Raw genomic sequence first — 14816 nt, 5'->3', positions numbered from 1 at the left:
ATTGAAGAGAGGTAAAACAACTCACTAATTTTACACTGAGAGTATGCAGGATTTAGCAGCAGCCAATTTTTTTTTCAGTGAAAGGGTCCTCAATTATCAAACAGTGTAAAATACCGACTCGTTTAGCATTGGTCCCAGTTTATATTACTTACATAAAAGACAACAGGATTCAATTTATGCTGTGAAAATATACAATTTTTATTTCCTTAGCAGCTGCCAGTCAAGACCGAGGAATAATTATCTAACCAGTGCAAATAATCAGCGCAAAATATTAAATCATTTTTCAGCAGCTATCTCATTCTGCAGTGTCACCATTGTTCATTATGACTAAGATTTTCAAACAGGCATGCTGTATCGCCATACACACATGTACAAGACATGGCTTAAATTTACAACAGTAAAATGAGGGAGTCATCAAATCAATTAAAATTATGAAAGCCATTTACTAATTATTTGGCCTAGTTATGAATAAAAACAAAGGCTTTTATTACATTTAAAAGAATCTAAAAGAAGAGTTGTGAAAATGACTCAATTTACACCAAATGATGCATGACATGGAAAGTACTTTCCAAAAGAACTTCGCTAGTGCAATTGAACATACAGTCATTAACACAAGTAACAAAATTAGAAAGGCCTGATCTAACGATAATCCTATAACTACTCGATTGTTTGCATTTTCAGTTACAATTCTGTAAAGAATTACAGTAGCTTGTAAATTATTGTATTACATGGAGCTGCAACGGTCACAAACCATTGGCAAATGAACGCTTTCCAGAACCAGAGAATCTTCCTGTACTAGGGCAGGACATCATACCCATTATGTGTTTGTGTATGGGTTATTGGCTCCAACAATCTCAGACTAATCCCCATATTATCCCAATCATTCTACTGGATAGAATGATTTCTGGTTAAACGACTTTCTGTGGAAAAGAATGCACCCTCTAAACAACCCCACATGAAAGATCTCTGCTCATCTTTCTGTTCACACTTTAGGGAGCAGTTTCAAATAAGTGAGCCCTCATTATTGATTCTGCAATCATAGAAAATCATCTTTCAATATGCATTTAATCCCACCTTTTCAGAAGTTTTTGAATTTTAAAAGCCCCTTAAATCTTACTTTTCAAAAACTGTAATGGAAAATATATCAACCACAGATTCTCAACTTTGGCTTCACCTGCTGAACCCACATTGAAGAGCATACAAGACAATGGTCAAATAAATCGTACTTTTCCATCAACAGTGCAGCTGGTTTTCTTTGTAGTGTGACAAGTGGTGTACCAAGTGGTTGCCCTTCAGAGAACATGCACAGCAAAAAGTGATACTGTTGAACATAAGGAAGGCAAACTGAGCCAAATGAAAGATAGTTGATGCAGTGTGCAATCAGTTCCAGTGCTGGGTTACGATGTCATCAATATCAGATATGGAGTTGATTTGCTTGGTCACACATAGGTTCAATTCCTACACCAGCGGAAGGGTTCTCCTCCTCAACTTTTCCCTTCCTCTGAGGCATGGTGACCCTCAGATTAAACCACCACCACTCTTCGCTCCTAATGAAAGAGGAGTCCTATGGTAGAGTGGGAAAATGGCGACTTTGCAAACTTTGCCTTTATTAATATCAGATATACATTTATTTCCTTTTTTAATGACGTTATTAATTCTGTTTTTTCTGAACGGATTTCTCAAATTCTAGTGGCTTCGTATCATCTGAAAATTGTGCCTATGAAATTGTGCCTATGAAATAAACTGAGAGTAAAATTTTAGGCTCCACAGAGGATTTTTGAAACAGCAATGCAGCAAAACAAAATTACTGCAAAAGTATTCACATAAGAATGTAAAACAAATTTCTTATTTATCTTATGGATCAGTTATGGCCCTGAAAGGTTTAAAAACTATATAAAAAAGACAAAGTTATCCTTCCATGTGCAGGATGTGAACAAAATACCAAGACTCCAGATTGAAGGACAGTATGTCCCTGTTAGAGTGAAGGGAAAAGCTGGTAGGTTTAGGGATCCCTGGCTGACAGGGGACATTGAGGCTCTGATCAGGAGAAAGAAGGCATACGTTGGGTTTTAGCTATTGGGCTCAAGTGAATCCCTAGATGTTTATAAAAAGTGTAGGAGCACACTTAAGGGGGAAATCAGAAGAGCAAAATGAGGGTGTAAGATTGATCTGGCAGATAAGATTAAAGGTAATCCTAAGATGTTTTACTAGCTGTATTAAAATTAAACAAGGTGGCTAGGGAGACAGTAGATCCCCTTAAAGATTATCATGGCCATCTATGTATGGAGCCACAGGAGATGGGGGAGATTTTTAACAAATATTTCTCCTCAGTGTTTATGGAGGAGAGAATCATGGATGCTAAGGAAATAAGGGAATTAAGTGGGGATGTTTTGGACTGCATACAGATTACCAGAGGGGAGGTGTTTGCAGCCTTAATGTGCATTGAGGTGGATGAATCACTTGGACCTGATCAAGTCTATTCTCAGACATTGTGGGGAAGACTTAGGGAAGAAATTGCTGAGGCCCTTGCAGCCATTTTTCCTTCGTCTTTCGCCATTGGTGAAGTTCCGGAAGACTGGAGGGAGGCTAATATTGTCCCATTGTTTAAGAAAGGTAGCAAAGACAAGCCAGGGAATGACAGACCAATGAGCCTGACATCAGTGGTAGGCAAGTTATTGCAGAGGATACTGAGGGACAGGATCAACCAACATTTGGATAGACAAGGTCTGATTAGGGATAGTCAGCATGGATTTGTGTGCAGGAATTCATGCCTGACAAAACTTGTGAAGTTTTTTGAAGAGGCAACCAAGAGGATACATGATGGTTGCTGTCTATATGGACTTTAGCAAGGCCTTTGACGAGATGCCGCATGGCAAGCTAGTTATGAATGTAGGATCTAGGGAAAGCTAGCTAATTGGATTCAACATTGGCCCGATTGTAGGAGGCACGGGATAATGGTTGAAGGTTGTTTCTCAGACTGCAGGTGTGCCACAGGGGTCGGTGCTGGGAACTTTGTTATTTGATATTTACATATATGATCTGGAGGCGAATGTACAAAGCATGATTAGTAAATTTGCAGATGAAACAAAATTAGAAAGTATCGTTGATAGCAAGGAAGGTTATCACATATTACACAGGGATCTTGATCAGAAGAGGAAGTGGGCTGAGGATTGGCAAATGTAATTCAATACAGATAAATGTGAGGTGTTGCACTTTGGGAAGTCAAACCCAGGTAGGACTTATACAGTAAATGGCGAGGTCCTGAGGAGTGTTGTGGAACAGAGGGACCAAAGAGTACAAGTACATAATTCATCATAAGTGGCATCACAGGCGAACAGAGTGGTGAAGAAGACATTTAGCATGCTGGCCTTCATTGGTCGAGGCACTGAGTATTGGAGTTGGGGCGTTATGTTACAGTTGTCTAAGTCATTGGTGAGGCCACACTTGGAATACTGTGTACAGTTTTGGTCACCCTGTTACAGGAACAACATAGTCAAACAAATCTACGAAGAAGATTTACGAGGCTGTTGCCAGGACTAATAGGCCTCGGTTATAGGGAGAGGTTGGCCAGGATAGATCTTTATTCCATGGAATGTAGGAGAATGAGTGGTGACTTTATTGAGGCATATAACATCATGACATGCACAGACAGGATGAATGCATACTGTCTTTTTCCCAGGGATGAGAAATTGAAAACTAGAGGGCATAGGTTTATGATGAGAGGGGAAAGATTTAAGAAGGACTTGTGCAGTAACTTCTTCGCGCAGAGAGTGGTGTGTATATGAAATGGGCTGCCACAGAACGTGGATGTGACAGGTGCAATAGCGACATTTAAAAAACATTTGGATAGGGTACATGGATGGGAAGGGTTTAGAGAGATATGGTAGAAATGCGGGCAATTGGAACTAGCTGAGTGGGTACCATGGTCAGCATGGATCAGTTTGGGCCAAACAGCCTGTTTCCATGCTGTATTACTCTAGGAAAGAGCAAAAATGGACAGGTAATTGTCATCATTCAACAGTGCAAGACATGACTCCTACTTCAGTAAATGTGAAGAGTACAACAAGCCAGGGAAATTCTGCTGGTGGGAACTATTAGATGTTTTTGCTGTAGCTGTAGCAGAGCCTGCCACAATACAGACTACAGCTATGGTTCCACCAAGGGACCATTATAATGTGAAGATGACACACCTTAATATCTGCCACCCCTATACAGGAATGGAGGAAGTTAAAAATTAAAGGCATTTGTCTTTCATTGCCAATGTGCAAACAGTGGCAGTGAAGATGAAGTGTGGTAATACATTTAAGAAAATTGCTAAGAGCTGTAATACGGCATATAATGTTATTGTAGGCAGGGTGGTTAATTAATTGGATCTCAATGGCCTTTTCTATTCCAATTAACTGCTTATGGAGTGGTAGAAAGAGTTCCTAGCACCAGGAGTAGTGTGTGGTATATAAATACATAAACAGGAGAAGGAGAACATTTTTCAGAAACAATATAAGATCATCACAGTTAACAGTTCACTCATGTAGGGGGCAGGACAGCAGGTAGTTAAGGAGACTGATTTCTTTCTAGTCATGGTTGCTGACTGTGTAGCTTGCACTATTCACAGGCTTGAATAGCGATAGACACTGAAACTCATCACTTTCTCCACCGGATTGTGGGTACAGATCTATTTATGTTTGATGGACAATCTTACTGTATTGCTGACAGCTATTGTCCATGATTCACAGAGGTGAAAAAGTTATATACTACCACCACAGATGCATTTGTCAGAGCCTAGAGGTAAATATTTGCTAGGCATAGGAGCAATTTGTAGTTACATCAGATAATTTACCACAGTTTCTCTCATGAGCCAGGACTAAGAAAAGCAAAGTCTTGGCCTTCAAGCAAATCAACAGTGTAGTCTTCCAAGCTCACCTAACTTCTTCAATGCTTTCTTGTTCACTTAAATTGGGTATACCATGCAGGGAAGGAGTGGCAAACAGTAGTTCAAGGGTATTGGAGGTACATTATTTTCTGGCTTACCCACATTCTTCATTAACTATTCTTTAGCATATTCCCAGAAGAATACTGGTTACTACAAAAGGAGAAAACACCAGTGTCTGAAATGACGAGTAATACAGAAATAAATTGTGTAAATCTGTAAGGACACCAACAACTGAAGATAGATATTTCCAGACACATGTATGAGGCTTAACATTAAGTGATCAATGAATTGAGATCCATAATCAATGGAATCAACACTATTTGCGTAATGTGAAGCGAAACAGTAACAAAAGCTTCTTTTAAATGAAACAAACTCAATAGCTTTCTAAATCAAACCATTCAGCTGTGTTGCAAACATGTGAACATTTGAAAAACGGATGGAAGTTTTAATTGAGCCAAATCAGTAAAATGGTCCCACACTGATCAGATGCCTCTCCGGATGCAACAAGAAACTGTTTCAAAGTAAAATGGAATACAAATTTCTGTGGCGAGTTGCATTAAAATAAAAAGCAACTCCTTGTTTTTTACTGAAGATTTTCATACATCTATATAGTTTTATCATTTCGGCTGAAATCTGGCAGAATTTGCAAGAAGGTACAAAATGGATAAAACGCTGGATTACATCTAGTTGATCAATTAAACCAGTAGTTTGCTTTAATCTTGTCTGCTAAAGCAATCATGCAATAGGCCAGAATGTGATCCTTAAGCTATCTATCATAAATTACTACAAATATCATTCAGGAACCAATACGTGATTTTTACGGGATGTCTTTCTTCTCTAAAAAAATCTACATTTTACTCACTCTATCCATTCATTATTTCCCTCATTATTACTCTTTCTGCGCCTGATTTGACACTGATTTCACCTATTATCACTTGCATTTCCCTGTCAGTCTTTGAGCTGTTAATTTCATAATGCTTCAATATCATTGGTTAAGGAGATGTGCAGTTGCATATTTTGTTCTGTCAGGTCACAGATCTCAGTTTCCCTTACTGCACTGTAATCAGCTCTAACTTTCAAAAAAATGGTAATACAAGAAACTAAAAAAATCTTAAATGAGTTGGGGCAAGTCAAACAAATGCCACACACTGTTGGATGCTCAGCTACAGCAAATCACTGTTCAACCAGAGGACGCAATTTATGCACTATTGTGCTGATGTTATACAATTAAGCATCGTTAGTCTTTGCCATTAATACAAACACTGATTTTCAATTAACAAAAAGATAACAATTTTGTTTTTGTCCTTAACTAATAAATTTCCACGTTTCAAAATCATTTCTGATAAGTCATCTTTATTCTGGAAAATGGAGATGAGACTAACTCCCCACACTTGAAATTTGTGTTCAGGTATCTGATCGTTTGTTTTCTATGAATCTGTTTCAGTTCTAAAAGGATTCACAATAGCACCCAATTAATCTATAGAAACAAGATTTAAATTCATGTCTGTTGGGGGCTATAGCCATCTTATTTCCTGTTCTTCCAGTAAAATAGCAGACAAATAAAATTCTTTTAACACAACAACAAATGCACTACCAGTATACACACGCTTAGAAACTATAAGTTACAAAAATTGTTTGATTTCCAATTGTTGGACTAATCTTATCTGCAAAATATTCAATTTATATTTATCAGCCTTATAAAATAAAAATCTCAATTGCTTTCTGGCATAAGGCAGGCTATTCCTTTGTTAATCCCACATCTTCTTCTTAGGTCTTATGTAAGGGGCTTTGGGACTTTCCTTAAAATACTAGAAGAGCTATAAGAGAGATTTATTTTCTGTTATTTACTTTACATTTCAAAGCAATATTAGGCCTCAACAGTTAATTTAATCCAAGTGGTCCAAACTCAGAAATGAGATTGAAAAGTAAAAACAAACAGGAAGCCTTCATACAAGAAAACAACCCCTCAATAATTCCTCCAACAATGCAGAGATGAAATAAAACATTAAAATGCCTTGAAATGAAACAGGAACATCATTCAAAAGCATAACTGAATAGTTTGGCTTGTATGCCTTAAAAGAAGCTGTCATATCTGATTCGTTTAGGACTGACCTGGCTCTCAGATACAGTTAAAGTACCATAAAAAAACGAACATTCTGATTGATCATGTTAAAGAAATTTATAAAAAGGATCCAATCTGTCATCACTAAAATTTTATTTCTGCTTGCCCGAGATTAAAGCTTTTGAGGTGTGAGTTAACTCGGGTAGCCTGTCCTAATTTAGCTGCTTATCAGCCTAAACTTAATTCATTATCGTAAAGTTTCAATTTGAGCTCCAAATTCAACAGTCAACTCAAGCTTTGGAAAAATAAATGGAATCGTCATGGCTCTGGATATTTTTATAATTTGCAGCACTTCTTGTATCTCAGACCGTGTCATGTTAATTTGATTCCTTGAAACGTAAACGTAAAGACTCGCTGCGATTTTAAGATAAGGCAATAAACTTCAAACAGCTTCTATCAAAAATGAACAATGAACATTCATTAATTTGGGACAGCGGGTGTGGCGGGTGGCCGAACATCACACTTATGATCAGTGCTCGATTATAAATTTCTCATGTTACTTGAAACTAAAACAGACAGCTGAAATATTATGGTGTCTGTGAACGGGATTAGGTTTAAAAACCAAGGCAATCAAACGCAGTCTTGTGATGTGAGACCATTTTGTATCGTTAGCAATGATACTGAATGACCGTGTTATCGATCTAAGATCGTGAAAGCCGTCTCGCTACATCTGCGTAAGCAGATTCAATTTCAGTGTCTGCCGCACAGGTATTGGTGAACTCATCTCGTGCATAGGCATTATTCAGGTATCGCCAGACTCCCGTCATTTCTGCTGGGATCTCGAAGTTTCGATACTTCATTGCTACAACCTGAAAAGCAACAGATGTCATGCATTAGTCAAAATATTTCTCTTTATTTCTACCTTAATGAAAATCACTATGGCTATAACAATTTTGTTTGTTCTTGGTTTTCAAGCCAGGGATTCCCTTTGTTCTCTAATTAGTTGAAGTTCCAGACTACTCTGCTCCAAAGAACTTTTTATATGAGCAAACACAGGGAAAGTTTTATGGGACCTTACTAAAAAAAACTCGCCCTCAATATACATTACTGTGCAGGAGTGGTTTTCTGCATTTCCTACTTTATGGGCTCTCCAGTTTTAGTTAATTGCTTAATTAAGAGTAGAAATTTCCGTATTTGCAGTCTTCCTATCCCTAGCAATGGAAGTTGCTTGAGTCCTCGTCCAGAGAGAGACTGGTGTTCTGTGGATGCCCTTTGCTGAAGAATTGTACAGGGTCACGTATATATTAGAATAGAGTTGAATATCCCTTACTGTCATGTATGACGGGTAAACTTGGCAATTTCTTTAAGATCATAACAAGTCAGATGATGAATTTTCACCATACCTAAACATATTTTCACTGAAGCTCACAGAACAATTGTTTAATGCTTTTGTGGACACTCCTTTCTTAGTCTGATTGATGCTTTTACTTCATTTGATCTTAAGAATCGTGGCTATATTCTCTGAAGTTAACTGGAAATTAAAATTGTTCTGGTGAAATATCCACTGCCAATATGAACCCATTTTGAGGTCGCACCCCTACATTCTGAGAATTCAGATCCCTGAGAAGTGTTACCACAGTTCTAAATAAAGCAATTTAGGGCTATGCAATCTTCAGCACTTGGGTAGTACTTAGTTATCAGTTACTACTGTCATATAATCCCAGAATTCCAGCACCGATGTTTTTGTTTAGAATTTCAGCAACAGAAACCTACAGGAAACAACAGATCGAAAAAGATGCAGAGAGGTCTTATGACTCATGATAGGCAACCACCAATTTTCCAAACTGTTTGGATGTGAAATGTGGAAAATCTGATCAAAACACAGAACAATTTAGAGCAGGGGAAAAAAAAAGAAAATTCCCTACAAACCTTCAAAACAAAGGTGACATATAGAGGTTTTCTTTATACTTAAGTATTGGTTACCTTTACAATGTGAAGCTTGGGCAAAAGATTGCAATCAGCTAATGTCAGCTCATCACCATCAAGAAATTTGCGTTGGGATACGTTGACATCATCCACACAGTCAGCATCAATCTCTTCAGGTAATGGAGTGTTCAGGTATCCATCCAGTTCCTTCAGAGCTTTGATCAGACTTCTTGCCAGGCCTGAAAATGACAGAGGAAGTGAATGTTCTCAAATTCTACTTTTGGGACACTAGCTTATGTTATCCAGCTTGCCCTTCACCGCACCACAGTGAATGGGAGCATGCTTTCATCAGGCCTCATTGCTGGATTAGGCCAAGTACTTTTGCCTAGGGTTGATGCTCTGGAGGAAACAAAATTATTCACTGCCTAGCAAGCTTTGTTTGAAAACTGTGTGTTTTCCAATGACTTCATGTTCAGCTAGGTAAAGAATTTCAACCACATTTATGCATAATGGTATGAGCTTTGCCTATCCCTAATTGCCTCGTAGATGGTAGTCATGAGCCACCTTCATGAATATAATGGAGTGCCTTCCTATGCCACACCAGAGGGCCGCTCCATGTCAAATACATTGGAATATCCAGACCAATCAGTAGATTACTTCTGCACAAGACAGATTCCTAAACACAGGAGTCCTGGCATGCACCATATAGAAATTCACAAATCCAGCAACAAAGCAAATGTTTGTAGAAACCACACTCCCTTTTTGACACAGTCAGGGTGCTGTGAACTTTGACTGTAATGCCCAGTTACACAGTCAGTTACTAACAGCTGCTATGAAAATGCTGAAGATTGCATTGCACTAAATTGCTTTATTTAGAACCGTGGTAACACTTCTCAGGGATCTGAATTTTCAGAATGTAGGGGTGGAAGTTGACGTACTCTGGTACCACAAAATGGGTTCATATTAGCAGTGGATATTTCACCAGAACAATTTTAATTTCCACTTAACTTGGAAACTGTAGCCGTGATTCTTAAAATCAAATGAAGCAAAAGTATGAAAGGTAGGCTGGGGGAGGAGGTTAGTCTGCAGTTAAGCATAGGTTCCAAGTGATTGAATGAGTGCTTTGGGTAGGTGGGATGTTTGACAGGGTCAGCAATAGGAAGGAGTCATTGGTGAGTCAGGGGATCAGGTTAATTATTACCCAGGAGTCAGAGGAAGTTTTTTTATGTTTCAACTTTTCTACAGTCATGATGATGCTTAACTAAGTTGGAAACCTCTGAAGTTTCCAAATTTAGAGGGGTTTCTCAGGGGGCTTAGCTCAGGAATAGGAAGGGTGAAATCACAATGTTGGGAGTCCCAACAGTCCAAGGGAGACAGAAGAGCAGCATGTAGTCAAATACTGAAGAAGTGTGAAAAGAGCAGGATAGTTGTAGTGGATGACTTCAACTTTCCTCTTATTGACTGGGAATTCCTTACAGCTATGGCCTCGGATGGACAGCAATTTGTTAGTTGTGTCCAGGAGGGCTTTTTGAGGCAGTATGCTGACAGTCCAACCAGACAGGAGGCCATATTAGACTTGAGGCAGGACAGGTGATTGATGTCTCAGCAGGAAAGCATTTTGGGCTCAGTGACCATAACTCCATAAGATTTTGAGTCATCATAGAAAAAGACACAAGTGGCCCTCAGGCGAGGGTGCTTAATTAGGCAAGAGCCAATTACCCCCAACATTGACAGGAACTAGAGAACATAGTTTGTAAACAGTTATTTGAGGTCAAATCTACCTCTGGAAAGCTTTTAAAGATCAACTGACTTTAGTGCAGGACATGCACTAAAGGTTAAGAATGGCAGGATTCAGGAACCTGGATGAATGGGGAAATTGTAAGGTTAGTCAAAAGAAAAAGGGAAGCATATGACAAGTCTAGGCAGAAACAATATGAAGCAGCACTGGAGGAGTATAGAGAAATTAGGAAGGAACTTAAATGCACAATTAGGAAGGCAAAAAGGGGCCATGAAATGTCTTTGGCAAATAGGGTCAAAGACAGTCCCAAGGCTTTTTATGCATATGTTAGGAGAAAGAGGGTAACAAGGGAAAGAGTAGGCCCACTCCAGGACGAAGGAGGGAAGTTATACATACAGCCACACGAACTGGGGGAGATCCTGAACGGGTACTTTGTATCGGTTTTCACCAAGGAGAAGGACATGACACGTTGAGGTCAGGGATGAGTGTGTGAATACGTTACAGAATGTCAACATATTGAAAGAGGAAGTTTTGGGAATCCTAAATTGCATTATAAACAAGTCCCCAGGACCAGATGGGATCTACCCCAGGTTTGTCAGAAAAGCAACAGAGGAAATGGACTTCAGTAAGGCATTTGATAAGGTTCCCCATGGTAGGCTCATTCAGAAGGTCAGGAGGAATGGGATACAGGGGAACTTAGCTGCCTGGATACAGAATTGGCTGGCCAACAGAAGGCAGCGAGTGGTAGTAGAAGGAAAATATTCTGCCTGGAAGTCAGTGGTGAGTGATGTTCCACAGGGCTCTGTCCTTGGGCCTCTACTGTTTGTAGTTTTTATTAATGACTTGGATGAGGGGATTGAAGGATGGGTCAGCAAGTTTGCAGACGACACAAAGGTTGGAGGTGTCGTTGACAGTATAGAGGGCTGTTGTAGGCTGCAGCGGGACATTGACAGGATGCAGAGATGGGCTGAGAGGTGGCAGATGGAGTTCAACCTGGATAAATGCGAGGTGATGCATTTTGGAAGGTCGAATTTGAAAGCTGAGTACAGGATTAAGGATAGGATTCTTGGCAGTGTGGAGGAACAGAGGGATCTTGGTGTGCAGATACATAGATCCCTTAAAATGGCCACCCAAGTGGACAGGGTTGTTAAGAAAGCATATGGTGTTTTGGCTTTCATTAGCAGGGGGATTGAGTTTAAGAGTCGTGAGATCTTGTTGCAGCTCTATAAAACTTTGGTTAGACCGCACTTGGAATACTGCGTCCAGTTCTGGTCACCCTATTATAGGAAAGATGTGGATGCTTTGGAGAGGGTTCAGAGGAGGTTTACCAGGATGCTGCCTGAACTGGAGGCCTTATCTTATGAAGAGAGGTTGACTGAGCTCGGACTATTTTCATTGGAGAAAAGGAGGAGGAGAGGGGACCTAATTGAGGTATGCAAGATAATGAGAGGCATAGATAGAGTTGATAGCCAGAAACTATTTCCCAGGGCAGAAATGGCTAACACGAGGGGTCATAGTTTTAAGCTGGTTGGAGGAAAGTATAGAGGGGATGTCAGAGGCAGGTTCTTTACACAGAGAGTTGTGAGAGCATGGAATGCGTTGCCAGCAGCAGTTGTGGAAGCAAGGTCATTGGGGTCATTTAAGAGACTGCTGGACATGCATATGGTCACAGAAATTTGAGGGTGCATACATGAGGATCAATGGTCGGCACAACATCGTGGGCTGAAGGGCCTGTTCTGTGCTGTACTGTTCTATGTTCTATGTTCTATGAAATAGTTGGGGCATTGGCAGATACCTTCACATTCTCATTGACCACAAGTGAAGTTCCAGAGACTGGAGACTAGTGAATGTTATTCCCTTGTTTAAAAAACTATGCAGGGATAATCCAGAAAACTATAGGCCGTTGAGCTTGACATCTGTGGTGGGGAAGCTATTGGAAAAGGTGCTGAGGGACACGATACATGCAAATTTGGAGGAAAATGGGCTAGTTAGTAACAAGCAGCATGGTTCTGTCTGGGGAAGGTCATCGCTCACCAAGCTGACTGAGTTTTTTGAAGAGGTAGTGAGGATAATTGCTGTGGGAAGGGCTGTGGATGTAGTTGATATGGACTTTAGTAAAGCATTTGTTAAAGTCCACAATGGCAGTTTGGTACAAAAACTAAAATCACAAGGGATTCAGGGTGGCCTGGCTAGGTGGACAGAAAACAGGCTTGGTCATAGAAGACAGAGGGTAGCAGTGGAAGGAGGTTTTTCGGAAGGGAGACTGGTAACTAATAGTGTTTCACAGGGGTCAGTCTTAGGTCCTTTGTTGATTACAGTATATGTAAATGATCTGGAGAAAAATATGGGTGGTCTGATAAGAAAGTTTGATGATGACATAAAGCTTGGTGGAGTTGCTAATAGTGCCAATGACTGTGAAAGTATGCAACAGGATGTAGATAGATTGGCAAATTGAGCACAGAAATGGCAGATGGAGCTTAATTTAAACAAATGCAAGATGATGCATTTTGGAGGATCAAATTTATGTGTTAATTATATTGTAAATGGCAGAGCCCATAGGAAGACAAACATTCAGACGGATCTGGACATGCAGGTCTACAGTTCCCCGAAAGTGGCAACACAGGTAGCCAAGGTCATTAAGAAGGCATACGGCCAGCTTGCCTTCATTGCCCTGGTCATGGAGTACAAGAGTTGGCAAAACATGTTGAAGCTATATAAAATAATAAAATGTGAGGCTGGATGAACACAGCAGGCCCAGCAGCATCTCAGGAGCATAAAAGCTGACGTTTCAGGCCTAGGCCCTTCATCAGAGAGGGGGATGGGGTGAGGGTTCTGGCGTAAATAGGGAGAGAGGGGGAGGCGGACTGAAGATGGAGAGAAAAGAAGATTGGTGGAGAGGAGAGTATAGGTGGGGAGGTAGGGAGGGGATAGGTCAGTCCAGGGAAGACGGACAGGTCAAGGAGGTGGGATGAGGTTAGTAGGTAGGAGACGGAGGTGTGGCTTGGGGTGGGAGGAAGGGATGGGTGAGAGGAAGAACAGGTTAGGGAGGCAGAGACAGGTTGGACTGGTTTTGGGATGCAGTGGGTGGAGGGGAAGAGCTGGGCTGGTTGTGTGGTGCAGTGGGGGGAGGGGCCGAACTGGGCTGGTTTTGGGATGCGGTGGGGGAAGGGGAGATTTTGAAGCTGGTGAAGTCCACATTGATACCATTGGGCTGCAGGGGTCCCAAGCGGAATAGGAGTTGCTGTTCCTGCATCCCAAAACCAGTCCAACCTGTCTCTGCCTCCCTAACCTGTTCTACCTCTCACCCATCCCTTCCTCCCACCCCAAGCCGCACCTCCATCTCCTACCTACTAACCTCATCCCACCTCCTTGACCTGTCCGTCTTCCCTGGACTGACCTATCCCCTCCCTACCTCCCCACCTATACTCTCCTCTCCACTTATCTTCTTTTCTCTCCATCTTCGGTCTGCCTCCCCCTCTCTCCCTATTTATTCCAGAGCCCTCACCCCATCCCCTTCTCTGATGAAGGGTCTAGGCCCGAAACGTCAGCTTTTATGCTCCTGAGATGCTGCTGGGCCTGCTGTGTTCATCCAGCCTCACATTTTATTATCTTGGATTCTCCGGCATCTGCAGTTCCCATTATCATTGAAGCTATATGAAACCCTTGTTAGGTCGCTTTTGGAGTACTGTGTGCAGTTTTGGTCACCGCACTACTAGAAGGGTATGGAAGCTTTGGAGACAGTACAGAGTAGGTTCACCAGGATGTTGCCTAGTCTCCAGGACATTAAATATGAAGAAAGGTTAAAAAGACTAGGATTGCTTTCACTGGAAAGATGGCAGCTGAGAGGAGACCTGCTCCAGGTCTACAAAATTGTGAGAGGCATAGATAGGGTGGGTAGTCAGAGGCCTTTTCCTGGGGTCTAAGTTTCAGTTACAAGGGGGCACAGGTTCGATGTTAGAGGGGGAACGTTTAAGGGAGATGTGCAAGGGAAGCTTTTCACCCACAGTAATTGCAGCCTGGAATGCACTATCAGAAGATGTGGTGGAAGTGGGCACATTGAAGACACTTAAGAGGTACCTAGATGGGTACAAGAATAAGGAGAGAACAAAGGGATACGGATTGAAAAACGGCAGGTTTGTTTCTGGATTAATTAGGATACG

At 40.9% G+C, this 14816-nt stretch overlaps 1 protein-coding gene across 2 annotated transcripts in view; it reads right to left on the bottom strand.

The window, feature by feature from the left end:
- Positions 1–206: 206 nt before the first annotated feature.
- Positions 207–14816, bottom strand: part of LOC125452632 (chloride intracellular channel protein 5-like) — a 155445-nt gene continuing 140835 nt past the window's right edge. For both annotated transcript variants that reach the window (XM_059645427.1, XM_059645428.1), the window contains exons 5-6: positions 8976–9157; positions 207–7861 (exon numbers count right to left, since the gene is read on the bottom strand). In XM_059645427.1, the coding sequence (XP_059501410.1) occupies positions 7694–7861; positions 8976–9157 (350 nt within the window). In that variant the 3' untranslated portion in view covers positions 207–7693. The remainder of the gene's footprint in view (positions 7862–8975; positions 9158–14816) is intronic.

The sequence above is a fragment of the Stegostoma tigrinum genome, chromosome 4, assembly GCF_030684315.1.
Source record: "Stegostoma tigrinum isolate sSteTig4 chromosome 4, sSteTig4.hap1, whole genome shotgun sequence".
NCBI classification, from domain to species: domain Eukaryota; kingdom Metazoa; phylum Chordata; class Chondrichthyes; order Orectolobiformes; family Stegostomatidae; genus Stegostoma; species Stegostoma tigrinum.
Note: the sequence above shows the minus strand (reverse complement) of the source record. Positions and strands in the feature narration are given on the sequence as shown.